This window comes from Aythya marila, assembly GCF_965140915.1.
Source record: "Aythya marila genome assembly, chromosome: 3".
In the NCBI taxonomy this organism is placed as follows: Eukaryota; Metazoa; Chordata; class Aves; order Anseriformes; family Anatidae; genus Aythya; species Aythya marila.
Window position 1 is genome coordinate 49,025,226 of NC_139044.1, and position 19,051 is coordinate 49,044,276.

Consider the following 19,051-nt stretch of genomic DNA (forward strand, 5'->3'; position numbering starts at 1 on the left):
TGTCATCTTTCACGTGCTCCTTCGTCTAGACAAAACTGTTTCTAGGTCTCACTTTTCTTCACCTTCTACAGTCTCTCTAAAATCTATCATTTCTCCTCAGTCCTCACAGCCAGAACCCTCTGTCTTAATTCACATGATTTCACAGCCTTCCTCCTTCCCAGTTCTGTCTGCTCTTGCACACATTCCCTTTGGAGTGCTACTCTAAATCATTTTATTAACTCTCCATGTTTTCCCTCTTGCTTCCCAGCACCCTCTGACTCCACTTGGTCAAATACTAGCTTCTTTTTAAACCTTTGAGACATTTCCCTAAACGATCATTTTCAGCCTCTCTCATCCCTGAGCCTTTGACATTGCCTTGCTTTCTCCCAGATAGGCCTTCTGCATGCCAAAATTTGCCATAAAGAGAAAATTTGCCTTTAAGAAGGCACTCAGGTCTCGTTTCTCACCCTGACTAAGCAGAATGACTCCTCTTCCTTCCATCCTTCCCTCCTTCAGCACCAGCTTGCAAAATGGAGTTGTACTGTGGCCTGCCCACATTGGGACACTCAGAAAAAAAAAAAGAAAAAAGCATTCATGAAAACCGTGAAGTGACACTGGCTTCATAACAGCCAAATCATCCTCACTTTGAACAAGAACACCCATGCAGATGGATGGAAATGAGATTTGAGCAACCCCCATCATATTTATACTTCCAGGTAATCTAGATTACTTCTGCAGGCATCCATGTTTAAAAAACAACCAACCAAACAAAAAACAACACCAAACACTACATCATGGTCAATTCTTAGCAGCTTCTGGTGCCTGGTAGTTGTATGTCTTTCCTTTTTTCTGCCTGTAGGCACTTCTTGGCAGGGTTCATCTCATTTCTCCTGCTGTACAACAGCCAGAAGAACACAATCTCAATCTCAGTGGGGCTCTGGCGGCACCAGCACCGGGTGGCAGTGCCCCATCCAAACACTGCAAGGGGAATTGGCATGAGTTTTCTGGCAAGAGGAGAAGAGGCTGCCTGAAGGGAAACTGCTGTTGCAAGTAGAATGCAAAACTCAGTATTTCCTCATACTTGGGATGCTTGGCACAGAAGTTATGAAAATAAAGGACAATCAACTCTTTTCTAGGGAAATGGGTACAAAGATAATTTTGATGGAAAATCTTTTCATAAAACCATTTCCCCCATGAGAATGTTGGCATTTAAATGCATTTTGAAAGCAAAGAAAAATGCTTAAATCATTCTCTGCTGCCAGGCAGGAACACTGCATTTCAGATTTGTCTCAAGAACTTCCTGAGCAAGTGGGTTTGACGTGTTAACTTCACTCTTAGTTGTGGTTAACTTCTGCTAAGTGCCAATATTGCTATGAGTCTATTGATTGCTTTTCAGGCTGCAAAACAGAGGAATGTTTGGAATAGGCAGTAGGACTTATCCTCACTCTTAATAAACCGCACACCAATTGAAATGGAGATAAGATTATTGTAGACCAAGTCTTCTGAAGTAAAATATGCAGAAAATGATTCTCATTTCTTTTCCATGAGAGGACACTGAAACACTCATTATGATTCAATAAGTTGAATATTTGGCTACCTCACCTGGCTTTTGCTGTCTTGAGTGAATGGTTGATAAATGTGTAAAACTGGAAAAACTAGATCTTTGCTAATTAATTTTGCCAGTAGCTAGATGGTTAACCAAAGGAATCTGTTGCACTCAACACTGAATTGATTTCCAATGGGTCCATTAGAGCCAAGCATTTTCCAAAGTGTTTCAGAATGTAAGTGGTAGGAGTTTAGATATAGGACAAACAGGAACTAGGAAAACTGCCCACCAGAGATGCTGAAAATCTTTAGGAGGTCAATCAGCTGTAGACCACTGCTGATCAGACGAGTAGTGCAGGGAACAATCACTCTACATTTGCTCTATTCTTACACTCTTCCTTAGGTATCAGCCTTTGGCCATTGCCAAAAACTGGACTCCAGTCTAGGTGAAACAAGTGTGTGATATAAAATAGACATTTCTGTGGCTGTGATGTGAGTCGCCACCAGACAGAGCAGCTGCTCTGGTCACCCCATTTCAGTAGAAACTAGTTTGCTCTCTCTGTACACAGCTAGGGGAGGTATCAATGCTTCCCACCCATGTCCTCTAGGAAAATGAATCTGTATGAACTTGCACCAAAGATACCTGAAACCAAATTGCACCTTTTCTGGCCTGTAAAAGAGGACCATGAATAAAGATTGTCCTGACTCAAATAACCCCTGAATCATCCAAAGATGGCAGCTGTCCTTCCTCCTGAACTGTCACCGACGAAAGCCAAGGGAGATTCTGTGGTTTTAGTCAAGAACTGTTCAGTATGAAATCTTAGTCCTAAGCACATCCATAAAGCAACTAGACAACGCTTGCCAATTTCACATTGCCTAACTAAACATGATCTAGCATGAGCACAAGTAGACTTAAGCAACAGTGTGTGTCTAAGGACAAAGCACTGAGAAAGCTCCTTCTTGTGCGGACCATTGCTGTGCAGCATCCTGACAACACAGGTGACTGTAGACACCCTCATCCCTCCTCTGTTACTCTGTGATGGCCTCACAGAGAATTGGTTCCTGTTTAATATCTGAGACATTTATCTCTGAGGCACTGTGGGGTTTGGGTCCATGCTATCCAAAGGCTTCCTGCTACTGCAGCACAATGACTGTAGTTATGAGTTAACGCCTTGGTACAGAAGCTCTCAACACTGCTAGTTAGCAGTGGTGTGCGCACCAGACAGAGCTTTCTTGGGAGCTCATGTGAGACCAAGATTGCCAAGAGGCAATCAAACAGACCATAACATCATGACTGGCCATGCAGTGATCAAACTGACCAGCTCCTGACCCACTGATACCCTCCCCTCTCCCCACTCCTTGGTTTCCAAGTAATTCTGAAGAAAGTCAGTAGCATCTCCAGGGACAAAATTATTCTTCTTACTATTCAAAAATACAAAGATTTTTGACTGCAATGTGTCAGACAGGCTGGGTCCATTTAAGACTCCCGAATCTGAGGTTTAATGGCCTGGGGGATTGTCATGATGATCCAGAAGGATTTCCGCTGCAAAATGGGGAGTAGAGAGGACAGATTTCAAGCCCTCCAATCCAAAGGACGTTGTAAAAATTTTTAATTCTAGTTTGCTTCCAAGGCATTAAGCCCCACCTTCTGGTGAACGTCTAAATTGCAGGAAGAGACAAGGCTCTACGTTAAGTAAAAAATGTTGATTTTTTACAAGACAATAGCACTTAAGTAGAAAAATGCCTTAAATATACTTGCAATATTTTAGGGGAATGAACTGATCTCCACAAAAGTGTCAACAAAAAGGTTTTAAAATACATCACAATGTTTTATTTCAAGCGAATTTAATGTGTTGCATTCCATTTTCATCACTCGGTGTAAACTGTCATACTGTAAAATAAACTTTATTCTTCAACTATTCCTAATCAAAACATTTTGGAATGCTGTGTTGCACAAAACCTCTCAGTATTTTGATTTTTCATTTTGTTGAAGCGAACAAAAATACACACTGAAATGTTAAAGTTTCTCCAAGGACAATGAATACTTCTCTTTCATGCACGCTGCCATAGGTGCAGGCCCAGCAGATACTGCTGATAGGGGGTTCCCTGGAGCTAGTTTTGCTCCACAGGTCTCAGAAAGGGGCTGTGTAAATATACTGGGAAGAAAGATGGGAATAGAAGGGAAAAGCAGGAATTCTGAGCATGGTAGCTCTCTTTTCAAGCAGCTGCTAGTACAGATCCTGGTGCAGAAGAGATTGGTGGCTTCAGGACCCCGACAAAAGGCCTGCTGTTGTTTGAGGGGATGTGTCACCTCCCTGTGGCAGGGAAGTGGTGGCAGGGGTGGCAGGTGGCTGGGTATGGAGGGGGCAAAGGAGGCTCCTTCATATGAAGATGTCAGAGATTGCTTTGACATTTGTCAGGGTGAAGAAAATGTAAAAAGGAGGGTTAAGAGCAGGAAAAAGATGTGGAGGTAAAGAAGAGGGAGGAAGAAGAGAAGGAGAGGGAAGGGAAGCAGGAGAGAGAAGAAGGAAGAAAAGGAGAAAACACTTTTACTACTGTCCTTAACATATTAAGTAACAAGTTGTTTTCCACAGGAGAAGGGGCTCCTAATGCCCTCAGGTGTTATCTTGGTCAAGCTCACTAGAGACTATTTGTGACCCATTACATTTTGCCAGGGCCATAGCACTGGCACCTTACACCCTCAGCAGTAGTGTCAACTTTCCATTGACAGCACAGAGCCTGAATTCAGCCATGGTGTGTGCATGGGCAGTTTGGCAGTGAAGGGGCGGAGATGAGGACTTTCAGGTCCCTCTCGGCCCCTGGAGAGGCAGAAGCATGGTAGGAGATAGAGGGGCTGGGGTGACCATTTGGCTGTCACCCCTCCATGGCACAGCAGAAGCCAGAACAGGGACAAGAAGCTCAGGAGATGCCTGGGGTATGGCCCACAGCTCACCACTGGCAGGGGGTGCTGACAGGCCAGCAACTGTGGGAGCCCCTGCTTTGTGCACGTCCTGCCCTCCTGCACAGGGGCTGTCACCCTACTCCTGCAGCAGGGACCAGGGCTCCCAGATGCCAAGGGTTTGCCACTCATTTGGCAATGCCACTGCAGGTGGTGACAGCTCGTTGTACCTCTGTGCATTAAATCCTGCCCGCCAGGTAAATCAGTTCCTGAGTAACTGGGTGGCATGAAGCAGGCACTGCTTGAATGGGAAATGCAAACAGAATCACAGGACCACAGAGTGGCTGAGGTGGCAGGGACCTCTGGAGGTCATCTGGCCCATCCTTCCTGCTCAAGAAAGGCTACCGGGAGACACTTGCTCAGGACCATGTCCAGGTGGCTTTTGAAGATCTCCAAGAAGGGAGAGCCCACAATCTCTCCATCCATTGAAACACCATTGACAACAGCTCAAAGTCCATCTAACCCACTACCCAAGTAGCTTTACTTTGCTATTTTAAGCAGTTCTCTCTCTCTTCTAATTGATGGCAGTGAACACACACGGCTGAAAACAGCCCTATAATCATCACAGGTCTAACCACAGACTGGGGCAAGGGATGGCTCTAGAGAGATGTGGAAGAGCATGAGAAAACTGGGAGACAACCCAAGAGGTGTCTGTCTCACCCAAAATCTCACCACTGCCAAGCCTCTTGGAAACACCAAAGAAAATGAATCTTTTAAGGAGGGATTGGAAGCTGAAGATAAGCAGACTTTGATGTTACAGGGTCCTCCTCTAGGTATACGGAGCTATGAAGGAGAAATCTCAGTGGAGAGTAATCTTCCCAGTAGGAGCAACAATCTTAATGTGTTAAATCAGATACCTGGAAAACCAGGGGAAAAAAACAAACCGACAAGAACTGCTGTTGCTTAAGACTGCTTGAGTTCTTCTGCTGTCTGCAGTGCCTGTCCTTTTTGAGTATTGTTTCTGGCACATACCTGTTTCTGGCACTCCTGACAGGTTGTTGCAGTGCTCTTACAAGGTGAGGGGTTTGTTTGAGGCTCTCCACATCCACGGTACAACCACACGATGTGAAATGACAAACAAAGCCGCACCCTGGGGAACAGCATGTTTTCATGAGCCACAAGTTTATAGTGTCTCGAAAACGGATTTTCAAGATGAATCAGTCTTCCTTCAGCTAGCAAATGAAAGATAGATGTCTGGGGTGTGCCAAGATGATACTTGGAAGTAGTAGCACTTAAAAAGACATTATCCAACTTCTGGCCCAGGCTGTGTATAATACACACACACACAATGTCTGCTCATCATGAGGTGTTTTTTTTTTTTTTTTTTTTTTTTTTTTTTTTTTTTTTCCTGCTTCTGCTCCTAAAAGGCCTGGAACTCTCTGTTCTTATGCCAAGAGAGGGAAAATAATTAAAGCTAGACAATTTCAAAGGTAATTTGGATGCGTTTTTTGGAAGGTAACAGAAGGCATGTATCCAGCCACCCTGTGGGATGTTGGGGCTGTCCATTACATTACGCACGGCTGTAGGCTGCACTGTCTGGTGCCCGAGTGAACAGGCTTTGCCCTCATCACTCCTCTCCTTCTCTCAGTGCTTCCTTTCCCAGCCATAGCAGATCCACACTGAGGGGAAAAATTTCCTTCTGGCTAATCACCTTCAGTGGTTTCCATGTTGTTACCTTCTAACTGTTTGATTCCCAGGAGCAGGCCACCTTTTCCAGGCTGTACCCCACCTATCAGCAGTGCATGGTGAAGGAGAACACTCTCAATAAATACACACTTCCCTTGTTGGAGAAGCTGGAAGATGTGGGCAAATGAGTCATGGTGCTGCGGGGAGCTGATGGATGGTCCTGTGGTGCAGGAAATTGCACTCAGCTCTGAGGAACTGGCCAACATGCAAGCAGATGCCACATGATGCCTTAGATACAGAGCCCAGTGTGGAACATGGGCTGTGCTACTGGGGGGGCTGACTGGAGGGCTTGGAAAGATCCCCAGGAGCACCACATGCAATTACAGCTGTACATTGTTCATCCAGTCACTCTGGAGGAGAATTTAGCTCTGGAAGATCTCCAGCCTGGCTCTGTGGTTCTTATGCATGTGTATCTCAAAATGCATATACATAGAATTTGGAGATGCAATCTTCCCAAAATTATTCCTCTGGGTATCTGATGCAAACCAGTTGCTCACTGACAGACCAGAGTAGAGCAATTAGTCATAGCATAATGGGCTTCACCAAAGTAAGATTGTTGTTTTTACTCCTCCAACATCATTAAAAGAAGGAAATGGAAGTATCAGCACCAGGAGCTGTTGCCAGCCTGGGATGTCAAGCAGTAGCAAAACATCACTAGTGCTGGGAATGCTACACAACAGTCTAACTGACTGCTTGCAGAGAAAAAATGGGATGGAAAGACAGACAAAAGACAGAGTAAGAGAAGGGATTAAACGAGCATAGTCACTAAAGAAAACAAAAAGAATATGTGGACAAAAACCAGTTACTAATTTAGCTTACCTTATGCAGCTCAGTTGGAGGTAAATCAGAGAGGGCTTTGCTAACAGAGCGAAGATACAGGCCACCAAAGGCTATAGCTGCCCTCTGAGGGGTGAAGCCCTTCCCAGTGACTACAAGGATTCACAAGGTCAACCACTGCCTTCCAGGTGCCTCAGGTGGGTGCCTGCATCTTGGTGGGATAAGCTCCATGCTGGCAGGCATGTGGGTACAGCACAGGGGCAGTGCACATCATGGGCACCCCAGCCCCATCCTGATGAAGCCAAGGCACTGAGCAAAGGTGACCCACAGACCCACCTTGCCTGCAGACAACAAAACTTGTTGTGACTGGTGACTGCTGTTTTGTTAAGATAAATTCTCTTTATTTGGCCAGCTGAACACCTCCAAAACAACAAAATGAAGCTGTGAAATACGTGCAGAGAAGTATTTTTCTGTGGGTATGTAACCCTGGGTCCTTTCAACCATTCTCTCATCTGCCCACTTTTGAGAAATGGGAGATGCCTGTAAGCAAGGATTGACCATCTACATCTCTGGGACCCAGTCTCAGGGCCTTGTCAAACTCTCTGCTCACCAGTCTGCTGAGGCACTTACCCTTCAGCAGGAGAGACTTATTCTGAATTACCACAGTTGATTTCGTAAATGGCTTACACCAAACTCATGTGAGTTACTGCAAGGGAAATCAGGGTTTGAACTTGCAGCATGTTGTAGTTATCTACTTTGTGGCAGCTGCCTGAGGTATTTTTTCTGCCCTGTCTTTTTTTTTTTTTTTTTTTTTTTTTCCCTGCAGTCCCCCAAGCGATTTGAGGAAAGTGTCTCCAAGAAAAGAAGCTGAAGACATCATATTTGACACTGAAGTAAGGATATGCAATAACTAATAAGTCAATAGCAGCTGATGTGTCCTCAGTTTGCCTACTGCAGTTTATTTGCTCCTTTCTGTCAATCTGAGATATCTTTGTTGCAAGAAAAGAGCATCCACACAGAACTATAGGCAAGAAAAAGGCATTTTACTTTGCATTCACATGCTACCTTTTTGTTTGTTTGTGAGTTTAGACAAGCCCTGAGGTTCTCTGCTCAGCTTTGCCAAGGAAAGTGCTCTGTTCCTGGTTCACAGAGTTAGCTTTTCTGGCAGAGTCCTTGGAGAAAGTGGGGAGGGGCTGGGATTTTGATAAAAGGCTTATTGCTGATTGCTATATCAAAAGCATGAGAGATTAAACCTCTTCCTCTAAGAACTATTAAGCACTGTAATCCCTCAACACTACTGTTCCTCAACTCCTCATTTCCTAGTAAACATATATCATGCCCAAAAGATAGTGCCTTAACACAGTCCTCATACATCACGGGGTGCAACACACTTTCTCCCTGTTGGGGGAAACAACCACTGGCATACCTCAGTAGAGACTGGTACCTCAACAGGGAGGTGTGTGTGCTGTGGAGTGATGCTCCAAGTAGTTTTCAGAGTACTGAGTTTGGATTTTGTCCCATCTGTACCATGCCCCAGATCCAAGAGGGAAACCACAACCTGAAGTCATTTTCCCCATGTAATGTATGGAAAAGAATAGCATCTGAACTTGAGCACTGCCTAGCTCCATAAGCCCCTCTACCCAGCAAAGCAAATGCCATCCCACAGGACAGCTCACCTGCTATCACTGAGTCAGGTATGGTCTTTGCGTGGTTCAAGTACAGCTCTTGAACAGAAGGTCATTTCATACAACCAGGTGTCTTGGCATGAGGGCTCCTGGATAACCTGAACACACAATTCTGACCAGAAATATGCCAGGATAGCGGCTGACCTCAACAGTGGCAGAAACATATTCTTGATCCTTCACCTGACTCAACAGCAGGGTACAAGACTTCATCAGCAGAGACAAGAGGCCAGCTAAAGGCCTGATCCAGAGAGATGCTGAGGACCTGAAGCTCTCTCTAGGATTCAATAGGAAGCTCTAGCTAAGGTGTCCAAAGCTGGATATGATCCAGGTCCAGATAACTGATAGATTGAACACCCAAGTCCCCTGTTCAGTTCGGGAAGGCCTAGCCTGAAAGTAAAGAGAGAACTAACTGCAGGGCCAGGCGGCAGCCCTGCACTGCCGCACGTCCTTTGACATTGCTCCAAGTCAGTCATCCTATGCTGCTGCGGGGACCCCACAGGCCTCACTGCTTTCTGTGGCTTTCCTGATGAACATATGGATCATCTCTTTCCCCTAAAGCCTCCTCATAAACAGCCAGTCAGAATACTGGGAATAAAATCAGAAAGCAGAGCCTGGAGGGAGCTGCCTGCCAAAGTGCTCACTCTCGCTCTCCCAGGTCACGCCGGGACAGCTGCAGCTAGCTCTGCAGCACAGCAAGCTAAATTGCTCACAGATTTGTCTGCACATAGCTGCTTCAGAACTGATTGCTCAGAAGGAAAACAATTTAACAAGCAGTGAAAAGCGGCATACATCTCTTTAAACGGGCTTTACTGCCACTTGTGTGAAGGCCTACTGCATCTATCTCCTCTGCAATGTCCCAAAGCACCGCTGTGGGCATAAGCCACTTTCTGTCCCTGTGGACAGGCCTGTCACACTCTCAGGGCAGCCTGTGGAAGTCCTGCTCAACAGGTCCAGCCCAGTGATACCTCGCAGGGCCCAGCACCAGCCCCACACTTCGAAGGGTGCCCCAAAGCCATTGATAAGCAGCTGGAGGAGAAGCAGAGAGTTTAGCCATTCCCATTGCGGTAATCTCTTAAATGAATGGCAAGAGTGGTCTTAAGGGGTGACAGGCACCCTCAACCATTTCATGTATGAAGCACTGAATCTGCACACATGCCATTCAAGATGTCCAGGTATGAAGTGAGTTACACCAGTAGCACCCTGTCAACAGAAAGCACAGTAAACAGTAAAGAAGTTTTTATTCTTCTCCATTCACCAGCATCATACATTCGTTTTTTCAGAATTTATGTATACCAAATGGGACACAAAATAATAACGTTCCTGCCCCAGCCTCAGCTCAGCCCAAGGCTAACCATCAGCTTTATCTGCAATCACAACAGTGTGTCAGGAAATCATGCTGTCATGCTAAGGCAGCAGAAAAGAGTTTAGTTTGGTTTTCACCAGACTGCTGCTTTACAGACTTAGCCAAACAGAGGAATACAATCCTAAAGACAAATGCTTCCCCCTAGTTCTCATGGCCTTCACTACTCTCTAGATTGAATAAGAGCCTGCTTTCAGTCACTGATAAATGTGAAGACTTTTTGCAAAAGTAAGAGGCAAGGAGGACCACATGCTACATACAATGATGTCCTTGGTCTTTTCCCCTTATTTGATGAGTTTCATGCTGTAGTCATTCTTCAAAATTTAGTTCAGAGAAGTAACAGCTAGATACCTGAATGTTTTACATGCAAGACTGTCTTAGCAGGAATGTTGAAAGCACCAACAGATGGAAGTGCTGCAGGAACAGGACAACTCAGAAAATTGCAGCTTGGGCTCTGTTATCTGCTCATATCTGACTTACATCTGAATTATCTGCTCAACATAATTTTAGCAAGAAAGACGTGTCAGGACAGACAGAGCAGAGGCTGACAGACCTGGCTTCCCATGTGGCTGGGCAGAAAAAAACTGCTGACCAGACAGACAAGAGGTGACCAGCCAAACTGCTGCTGGGGAAGCTTTCACATCACATCTCTTTTCCGTTAGAAGAACCAGATCCATCAGGAACTGAGGATTTTGGAATGGAATTACAAACCAAGGAGACATCAAATCATCAGTAAGTTGGGATGAACAGCCTAGTCACTGGAAGAAATGAATTCATGACTATTTATTATAACTAAGTACTATAACCTAGCTGTGCTAAAGGATATGCCTAAACAATAAGCTTTAGTAAAGCATACTTTTCCAATGATGACACTATCATGCTGTCATGCTGTAAAATTTGAAAGATGTTTTTATTGTAACAAGCTACCGTGATACAGCTGAAAGACAGCTGTGTTCTTCAACACAACCCATGAAAGCTTTTTTTTTTTTTTTTTTTTTTAAACAGAAAAAATAATAGTCACATGCTCTGCATTAGAAAGACAGGAGAGACATCGAGAGCACCCCCATAACCTTAACAACTGCTTTGATACTTTTCAGATCAAACAAAGGACTCTGTTTTTCTCATCTTGAAAGGCACTGTCTATGACACTTTGATAAATGAGATTTTCCCCCCCACTCACACAAAGTCTCTTCCTACACCAAATACAGGCTGGCATAGGGTAGAAGAGGTTGCTTAATTTTCTTCCATGAGTTTTCATTCCAGTTAAGTAGATGGTAACTGTTATGGTCACCACTTCCCTAATGTTTCTTGTTCCATCAGGAAATTTTGTCAAAGTATTAACACTAAGATGAGTATTTAAAAATTGAGTCCATGCTATCACTGGAAAAGATGGGATATGAATAAATGTGCTGAAAATGTAATTAATTTTAGCTAGATCCTGTAGAGGACATTGGAAGAACATTGTTCTTGAAAAACTACGTTTGACAAAAGCACTTCCACCTCCTTTAAATAACGTTTGAATTCTTCATTAATTTAGTAGGTCAAACAGCAAGAAAAATAAGTCCATGGCACATAGTAAAACTTTGGGTATCAAGTCTAGTTGCTGTTACATGATGGGAAAATTGTTAGAGTGAGAATATTAGGATAACTTTCCCTTTTTTAAAAAACAGAAAGCAGCCAGGGTTTTTTAATGCTATTAAAACAAACAAACAAACAAACAAAAAAACAGCACTTAGATTTTACTTAAGCGCAAGGAAATAGAAGACTTGGTTGCCTGTACCATCTGATGTCTGCCATGCTGTGTGAGCACTGTGATCAGTGGTTAATCACAGCACTCTTATTCTTCAGGCTTTATGCATGTGTACTTAGAGATGCATGTATTCAACCACACAGCAGCCTGCTGGTTATTACCCCAAAGCTTCTGCACAGATTGTAACAACTTCTGGCTCAGAATATAAAACATTATGTTTCCTTCCTTAGCAAAAGCAATTTAAAAATATTTTTGCTTTCAGCTGGGCAGTATCAATCTGTTTGTGGCAGCTCATTATTCAGCAATGCTGGCATCACATGTGGTCAGGCTATAAACCTGATCAGAGAAGCAAGACATTAAATGCAACCTCATAACTTTGTGTGTTGTATGATGTTTACAAATCTAACTTTGCAAGTTTCATCTTTACACCATTTGAACAATTTGATTTATATGCCAGCCTCACACACGCTGATACCAGCATTACCCAGGAGGCATCAGGCTGTTAACAGCCAGCTGTGCTGCTTAAGAAAATGTTTGGGCAACTATGCCTCACTGGAACCTGAGGAAATGCTGTTGTCATTTACCTAAAATTCTAATTTCTTATAGATATCCCAAAATGGAATTATATTTTTTGTAACTTGAATGAAATTTGGACTGCCATTAATCCATGAGCAGAATATCAGTTCTCTGAACTGTATTTCCTTTTCACAAAATCCTAAACTATATAGGAGTCTGAGCAGACCTACCTGAGGTGGACTATTCTATCTATTTGAAGTGGGTTTCAAAATGAATTCTAGTCATTAGTTTTTATCAAAGAATGTTCTGCATGTATTAATCAGGGGGAAAAATTCCAGTGTATTTTGTGCAATACTGAGCTAAAAAGTAATTAGCAAGATGGCAGGAAAATGAGAAAGCAAAAGGTTACAGTTCTGAACCCAAGAAAACCATTGCTATTGTTGTATTTTAGAGCAGTCACAAATATCCACATATGTCAGCATCCTGACACATTTATTCATGATAGTGTAGAATGACGACTCAGTCAAAAGGCATCAAAGAATGTACTGTACTGTTTTATGACCATATTATTCATAGGCATTTTTTTTTTTCAAACCAAATTAAATAAAATTAATAAAAAGAAGAATAAAGAACCAGAATGGCAGATATATTAGGGATAAGGAAACATTAATGGAATTTTCAAACAAGGATGCCCAGCTCTTACAGAAATGCACCACAGTTTGATTAGAACTTTAAATGCGTTTAGGTCTATTTGGGCAATAAAGCTAACCTCAGGGCAGTGGAAAGAGTGCAATTTTTAGTAAATGACAATGGCGTAGACTGATTTATGATCTTATGAGAATGCCAGTACTAAAATGAACTATTAATAATATAACAGTACTAAAATGAATAAATTGTATGGTTGTATTTTAATGACCAGAAACAACCAAAAAAGTTGTAAACTTACTCGTAAGTCCCCCTTGTGTAATATGAAATTTCAGGGGGTTGGGCTTTATTTTTTATTTTTTCCAATTTTCATTTAAAAATCTATTAAATGACTGTTGCAACAACACAGAACCAAGAGAGTTCTGACTGAAACTAGTGAGAAAAAATAGGTTCAGCTTTAAAAAGGAATTATTTAATGTGCTAAAGTAAAATCCTGATGCTAAACCAGCTTATCATCCAAGAATGTTTATTTAATACATGTAAATTATCCTGAAAAAAAAAATCTTTTTTTTTTTTTTCTGAATATAACTAAAGTGAAAGAAGCAACCCAAGTTTTATTGTTTGTAGGAAATAACTCTAGTGCAATCGTTTCACTGTGCAAGTGTTCACTAAGGCACTGCTGTCATTTTAGTAAACCAAGAAAAAAAATATATATTCAAAACTGTAGAGCTATCATGTTGTGCTAGGTTTTCCATATTGCTCTATGTACCTATTTAGAATAAAAGGTATAATATATGTTGGTAATAACCTGGTCTCGTAGAAGATGTACCCTGCCCATGACAGGGGGGTTTGAAGGTAGACGATCTTTAAGGTCCCTTCCAACCCAAACCATTCTCTGGTTCTATGATTCTGTGATTCTATCATTCTATTTTCTAAATCTTAGAACTGTCCCATAGAAAAAAAATAATAAAATAAAATAAAATAAAAATAAAAAATATTATTTCTGTCTCTTGGAAAGCTTTCGCAATTTTTATGATGATGATGATTATTATTATTATTATTATTATTATTATTTAGGTATCCATCTATTTTTACAAAGGCGCTTTGGAAGGTAACATACAATTCTATTATTCATTTAAAACAACAATCTGTGCCTCCATTTGAACAGCGGTGTCATTTGCTGCCCTCTGGTGTAGTAAAAAAGAAAAATCACTTGTAATGGAAATTTAGTGATTGGATTATAGAAACTGAGTAAATTTAATTTCTAAAATAATTTAGTAATCCTCACATTTATTCTACCTGGTGTATAAGGCAGACACATTATGAAGAGAATGGAAATAAATATAATTTAAAATGAAGATAGTAGTGCACTTCTCTTGTAGTATTTTCTGTATCAGGTATATCCCACTTCGAGGTAAAACAAACCATCTCAGCATGAAGCTTTGCATGCCTTTTCTGTAAGGGTCACACTTGTTTCGCTTTCTCTTGAATTATCCATAATTAAAGCACTATGAGCAAGCCTCTCTCCTTGCTTACATCTGCCATCCTCACAGTTCTCACTGTATTCATAAACATTGTCTGTCATTTTAGTATTGCATTTTTAATTAAACAGTCATTAAATACTACACATCTATTAGAACTTTTAATTAAAAGCATCAGTAAAATAGCACATGTTCTACTATACAAAGAACTTACAAAGACAGGACAGTTGGCAGAATAAGAGCAGGTGAAATTCTTTCTTGCCAAAGCACATCATTATGTTGGAAATAAATTACATTTCTCACACTTCACTCTACCTGAGATTAAGCTACATAAACTCAGGAAAATGAAGTGGAGATCACATTGGGAAGCCAAATTAAAGCCATTCAAGGCATCTTAGATGGAAGAAAAACATAATGCAAACCTTCAGCCATCTAATAAGCAGTATCCTTCATCTTTAAAGGTAGAGTTAGAAAAGAGATGCATCCCAAAGGGCTTGGTAACTAACTTTATTCTTTAGCTTTACAATACTGAAATAGAAATCAGTTCCCTGTCTTTGCTTGGTTTTAAATATGTGTTGAGGTTGAGGAATAGTGCCAAAGACCAGAAATACACTTTTTAGCATCTCCAAATTTAATTCAAGATTGACTTGAATCCTTAGAAATACTAACTTCCCTTCAGTTTTCTGCATTTCTTAAGAAAGTGTTTGTAATGTTGCATAACCAGAACTTAGTACAGACTCTCTAAAAACCTTTTCTAGCTGCACTAAGAGAGCCACAAGCTTTACTGAGAACATACGCAGCAGATCCAACAAAGTAACTCACCATGTATGTAGGTTGGACTTTTTCCTTGAAGGCTGTTTGGCCTTTATAATGAAAAGATGGCCTGCAAGGGGGTGTTAATCCCTACGCACGTGTCCTACACTTGATGCTCACATTTTAAAATGTACTATGAGTACTGAGAATATCATGGGTGGAGCTAACCATTAGCAGTTTATACTAAGAGTTCTTCTTGAAAATATCTTTAGTTCTAATTGATGCAAAGTGGATTAAGTTGCATAGTTTCTGTTTTCCTTCTGTATAAGAGACTAAAGACTTGTCTTTATACAACGCTGCACTTCCATTTTCCATCCCATTAAAACAGCCTCCACATGCTAACTCCATCCTTAGTCTCTGCTCTGAGGCTCAAGATTTTGTTCTCCTCACCCCCTCCCTGCCACGAGAGCTGTAGTGTATGTATGGCAATGAAGAGGAACAGCAGCCATGGCACCCTTTTCCACTGAGTATGTTGTCTATTTGTTTAGACAACATATTTGTATGTTATTTATTTGTCTTTGCTTAGAAAAAGCAAGTTTCTAAGATTTGGTTGTAGAAGAGTTAATTAAGAAAAGTAACAAGAAACCTGCTTGATTTAAGTATGAATTTTGCTCAACATCTGCAAGACTGCATTGCGTATGTACTTTTAAGTGCCTGAACTTATCTAAGGAAAATCTTTCAGCCGTATTACTCAGTTTTTAAGGAACAGATGCTCTTCGAATTACCTGCACCAGCTTGCACATGTATTTCAAACCGTTCTCTTAAGTCAGCTTTGAAGTACCACATTGGTAAGTCTCCCAAGGATACCAATTTTAAAGATTAATTACACTGAGAAGTGCAAAAGATTAGTTTTCTACAGATTATTTCTAGAAATTAATTTCTGGCAAACTGCGGTAGTTCCCCACAAATCTTGCAGGCTGTATTTATTTAGGACCATTTCACCCTTGTCCTCATCTTAGTATGTGTGACAAAACTGGGGGGAAAAAGAAAAAAAAAAGAAAAAAAAAAAAAAAAAGCTGAAATCTTCAGAAAATGGATGTATTGCCTTGAATATGACTGCAGGAACTTAAGCACTTTTTCTTACATTACTCCATTATCTTTAATAGCTTATTTTGTACATCTGTGTAAAGAGTTTAAGTTCATTATTTGGAAGAGATCACGGATCTTAAGAAAATGCCACGGTAAACTTGCACAGTCTGAATATAACCTCTAAGTTTTTCTGTCAGGTTTTCCAGTAGAACTCAAGATTTATGAATGAAGAGACAGCCTATTTTGGGTGACAAATCTAAACCAACATCAGCTCTATTTGTAGTCTGATCTGACATTGTCACCTCAACATTACTGGAATTTCTAGGCATTCTACTTCAAAGTAATAATGAATAACCCTTATTTTTCTCATTGGAAGGAAAGAAAAATTTGTGTATGTCATTTGGCAAAATGGTTTAGCTTTTCCCTAGCCTCCATATCACCCATTTCACACCCACAGTGCCCAACCCCACGTTGTTACTCACACAGTGAATTGTAGAAATTTTTTTAATTAGATTGGTATAAACATTGGTTAGTAAAAAATTAGCTGGAACAGAGAGGATCAAGATTTGGAAAATGCAATGTACAGATGAGAAGGTGAGACAAAAAAAACAGCATACAAAGTCACATTTGAGTTTTATGGCCTTGGAGCAATGGACGTACACTGCATCACAGATCACCCCAAAGGCTACCAACAGATCAAACCCTTTTATAGACCACGCGCTTCCTCCCTTCCCTCCCCAAAATGCAGGCCTGGTGGGCAAGCACCAAATGGCGAGGCTGGGAAGACACTATCTGTTAAAGTTGTTGCTGTCACTCCAGACAAGAAGTACCGAACAGCTTAACATCGAGTAACACCGTGCCTTTCAGAACCACGCGCTGTTACTAGCACATTACCAAACGAGACAAGTGCCCACTGAAATGTATTTTTTTATAAAAGAGAGAGAGGAATTGAACAGTCTGCAACGGAGAGGAACCATCGGGGCGCAGGCGTTGTTCCAACACCTCCAGGCGAAGCAGGGCAGGCGGGGCTGGCTGTGGTCGGGGGGCTCGGTGCCGGGCTAGGACTCGTCGGGCTTGTCGGCGGGCGGCCCGCAGGGCTGCAGCATCTTCTCCATCAGGTTGAAGCGGACCCGCGCCTTGCTCTCGTTCTCGGCGATGGCGAAGTAGTTGAGCAGGTCGAAGTGGCCCATGTAGGAGCAGTAGGAGTCGCGGTGCTGGTTGACCAGCCACTCCCACTTGGTGGTGTCGGCGTGCCCGGTGCCGATGTACTTGGACTGCAGGTGCTCCAGCTGGCTGTGGATGGTGTACCGGTCCGTCATGGCGACCGCCCCGCTGCCGCCAGGAGCCGCCGCTACCGCCCGCCCCGCGCCGCGCCCCTTCCGCTCCCCTCACCCGGCGGCAGCCCGGACTTCCCCCAGCCGCCCGCCGCCACCGCCGCCGGAGGGGCACTGCGCGCGTGTGCGCCCGCAAAGGCATGCTGGGAGTTGTAGTCCTCTGGAGTGCCCTGCCCCTCCCACCCGTAGACTCACATTCACTGAGATTAGACAAAATCTGCAAACTCACCTGGTCCACCCACCCCTACCACCAGTGTCACCACTAAACCATGTCCCCAAGCACCACGTCCAGCCTCTCCTTAAGCACTCCCAGGGACGGTGACTCCACCACCTCCCTGGGCAACCCGTCCCAGTGCCTGACTGCTCTTTCTGAGCAGAAATGTCTCCTCATTGCCAGCCTGAACCTCCCCTGGTGCAACTTGAAGCCATTCCATGTAGCCCCATCGCTAGTTACCTGTGAGAAGAGGCCAACCCCCAGCTCCCCACACCTCCTTTCAGGCATTGCAGAGAGTTTCAGGCAGGGCTTCGGAAGTTTCCTCAAGTTACCCGAAATTCAGCCAGCCTGCGTCACTTCAAATCACAGACTTCAAAGCAAAGGGCAAAGTAAGGGATTTAAGTAACTGCCCGTTAGACCGACTCCTTGAAGACTCCCATTGTTTTCCCTGGGATTATTAACATGATTTGAACTTCTGTTTGAATTGCTTAAATTGAGTAAACCAGGTGAGCGTTACAGCTGCAGGCCTACATCTACATTACATCGTTATCACACAGCACATGCCTGAGGACTTCGCATTCCCAAGCCAGACACCAGGCTGAGTCTGCCTGAAACTGGCACCACAGCTTTGCACTAATGGGCCAGGCCTCCAGTTAATTCCTGAAGGAAAAATACAGCTTTGACATTGTAGCTACCGCTTAATTCACCTATCTGAGAATCAAGTGAACCAAATCTGAATACAAAGTACCTAGAAAATGGGGCATTGGGAATGAAACCAGATAGCCTCTGTCTGTCAGGAGACTTCAGTAAATATGAAAGCAAAATAAATGGAGCCTTTCCTAAAACTCATGTTTCAGGGCACAGCGTTTCCCAGCTCTTGACGTTGTTTCTGTATAAATTACATCTCATTTTTGCTTTCTAAATAAGTGACACAGGAAGTCTGACTGTGGAGGAAGAGAGCTGTAACAAAAATAGCCACGAGGTGCTATGTGCAAATCAAAACACTATTTTTCATTAGCCATTTACTTTGTTAAAGGCACTACACTTTTTGTGGTAACTCTAGTACAAAAACTCCTTACAAAGAAAGGCTGAAGAAGTGCACTGAATTTGAGGGTCCTCCCAAAACAAGTATTTTGGTAATGTTAGTTCAGTTATATTTAGCTAAGAAAAAGCACTATAGGTTCCATACCATTCCCTTTATGTGGTGCAAAGCTCTCACTTTTCCCCAGGCAGACTTTGCAACTGAGCAGGGTCAAGGAATAGATCGAAGCCAAAATT

General features: G+C 42.6%; 1 protein-coding gene across 1 annotated transcript; it reads right to left on the reverse strand.

Annotated features, from left to right (window-relative positions):
- Positions 1-17,253: 17,253 nt before the first annotated feature.
- On the reverse strand, positions 17,254-17,599 carry SF3B5 (splicing factor 3b subunit 5). The gene has a single exon (XM_082755957.1). The coding sequence runs from the start codon at positions 17,542-17,544 to the stop codon at positions 17,284-17,286; it is 261 nt and encodes an 86-aa protein (XP_082612083.1). The 5' UTR covers positions 17,545-17,599; the 3' UTR covers positions 17,254-17,283.
- Positions 17,600-19,051: the final 1,452 nt, after the last annotated feature.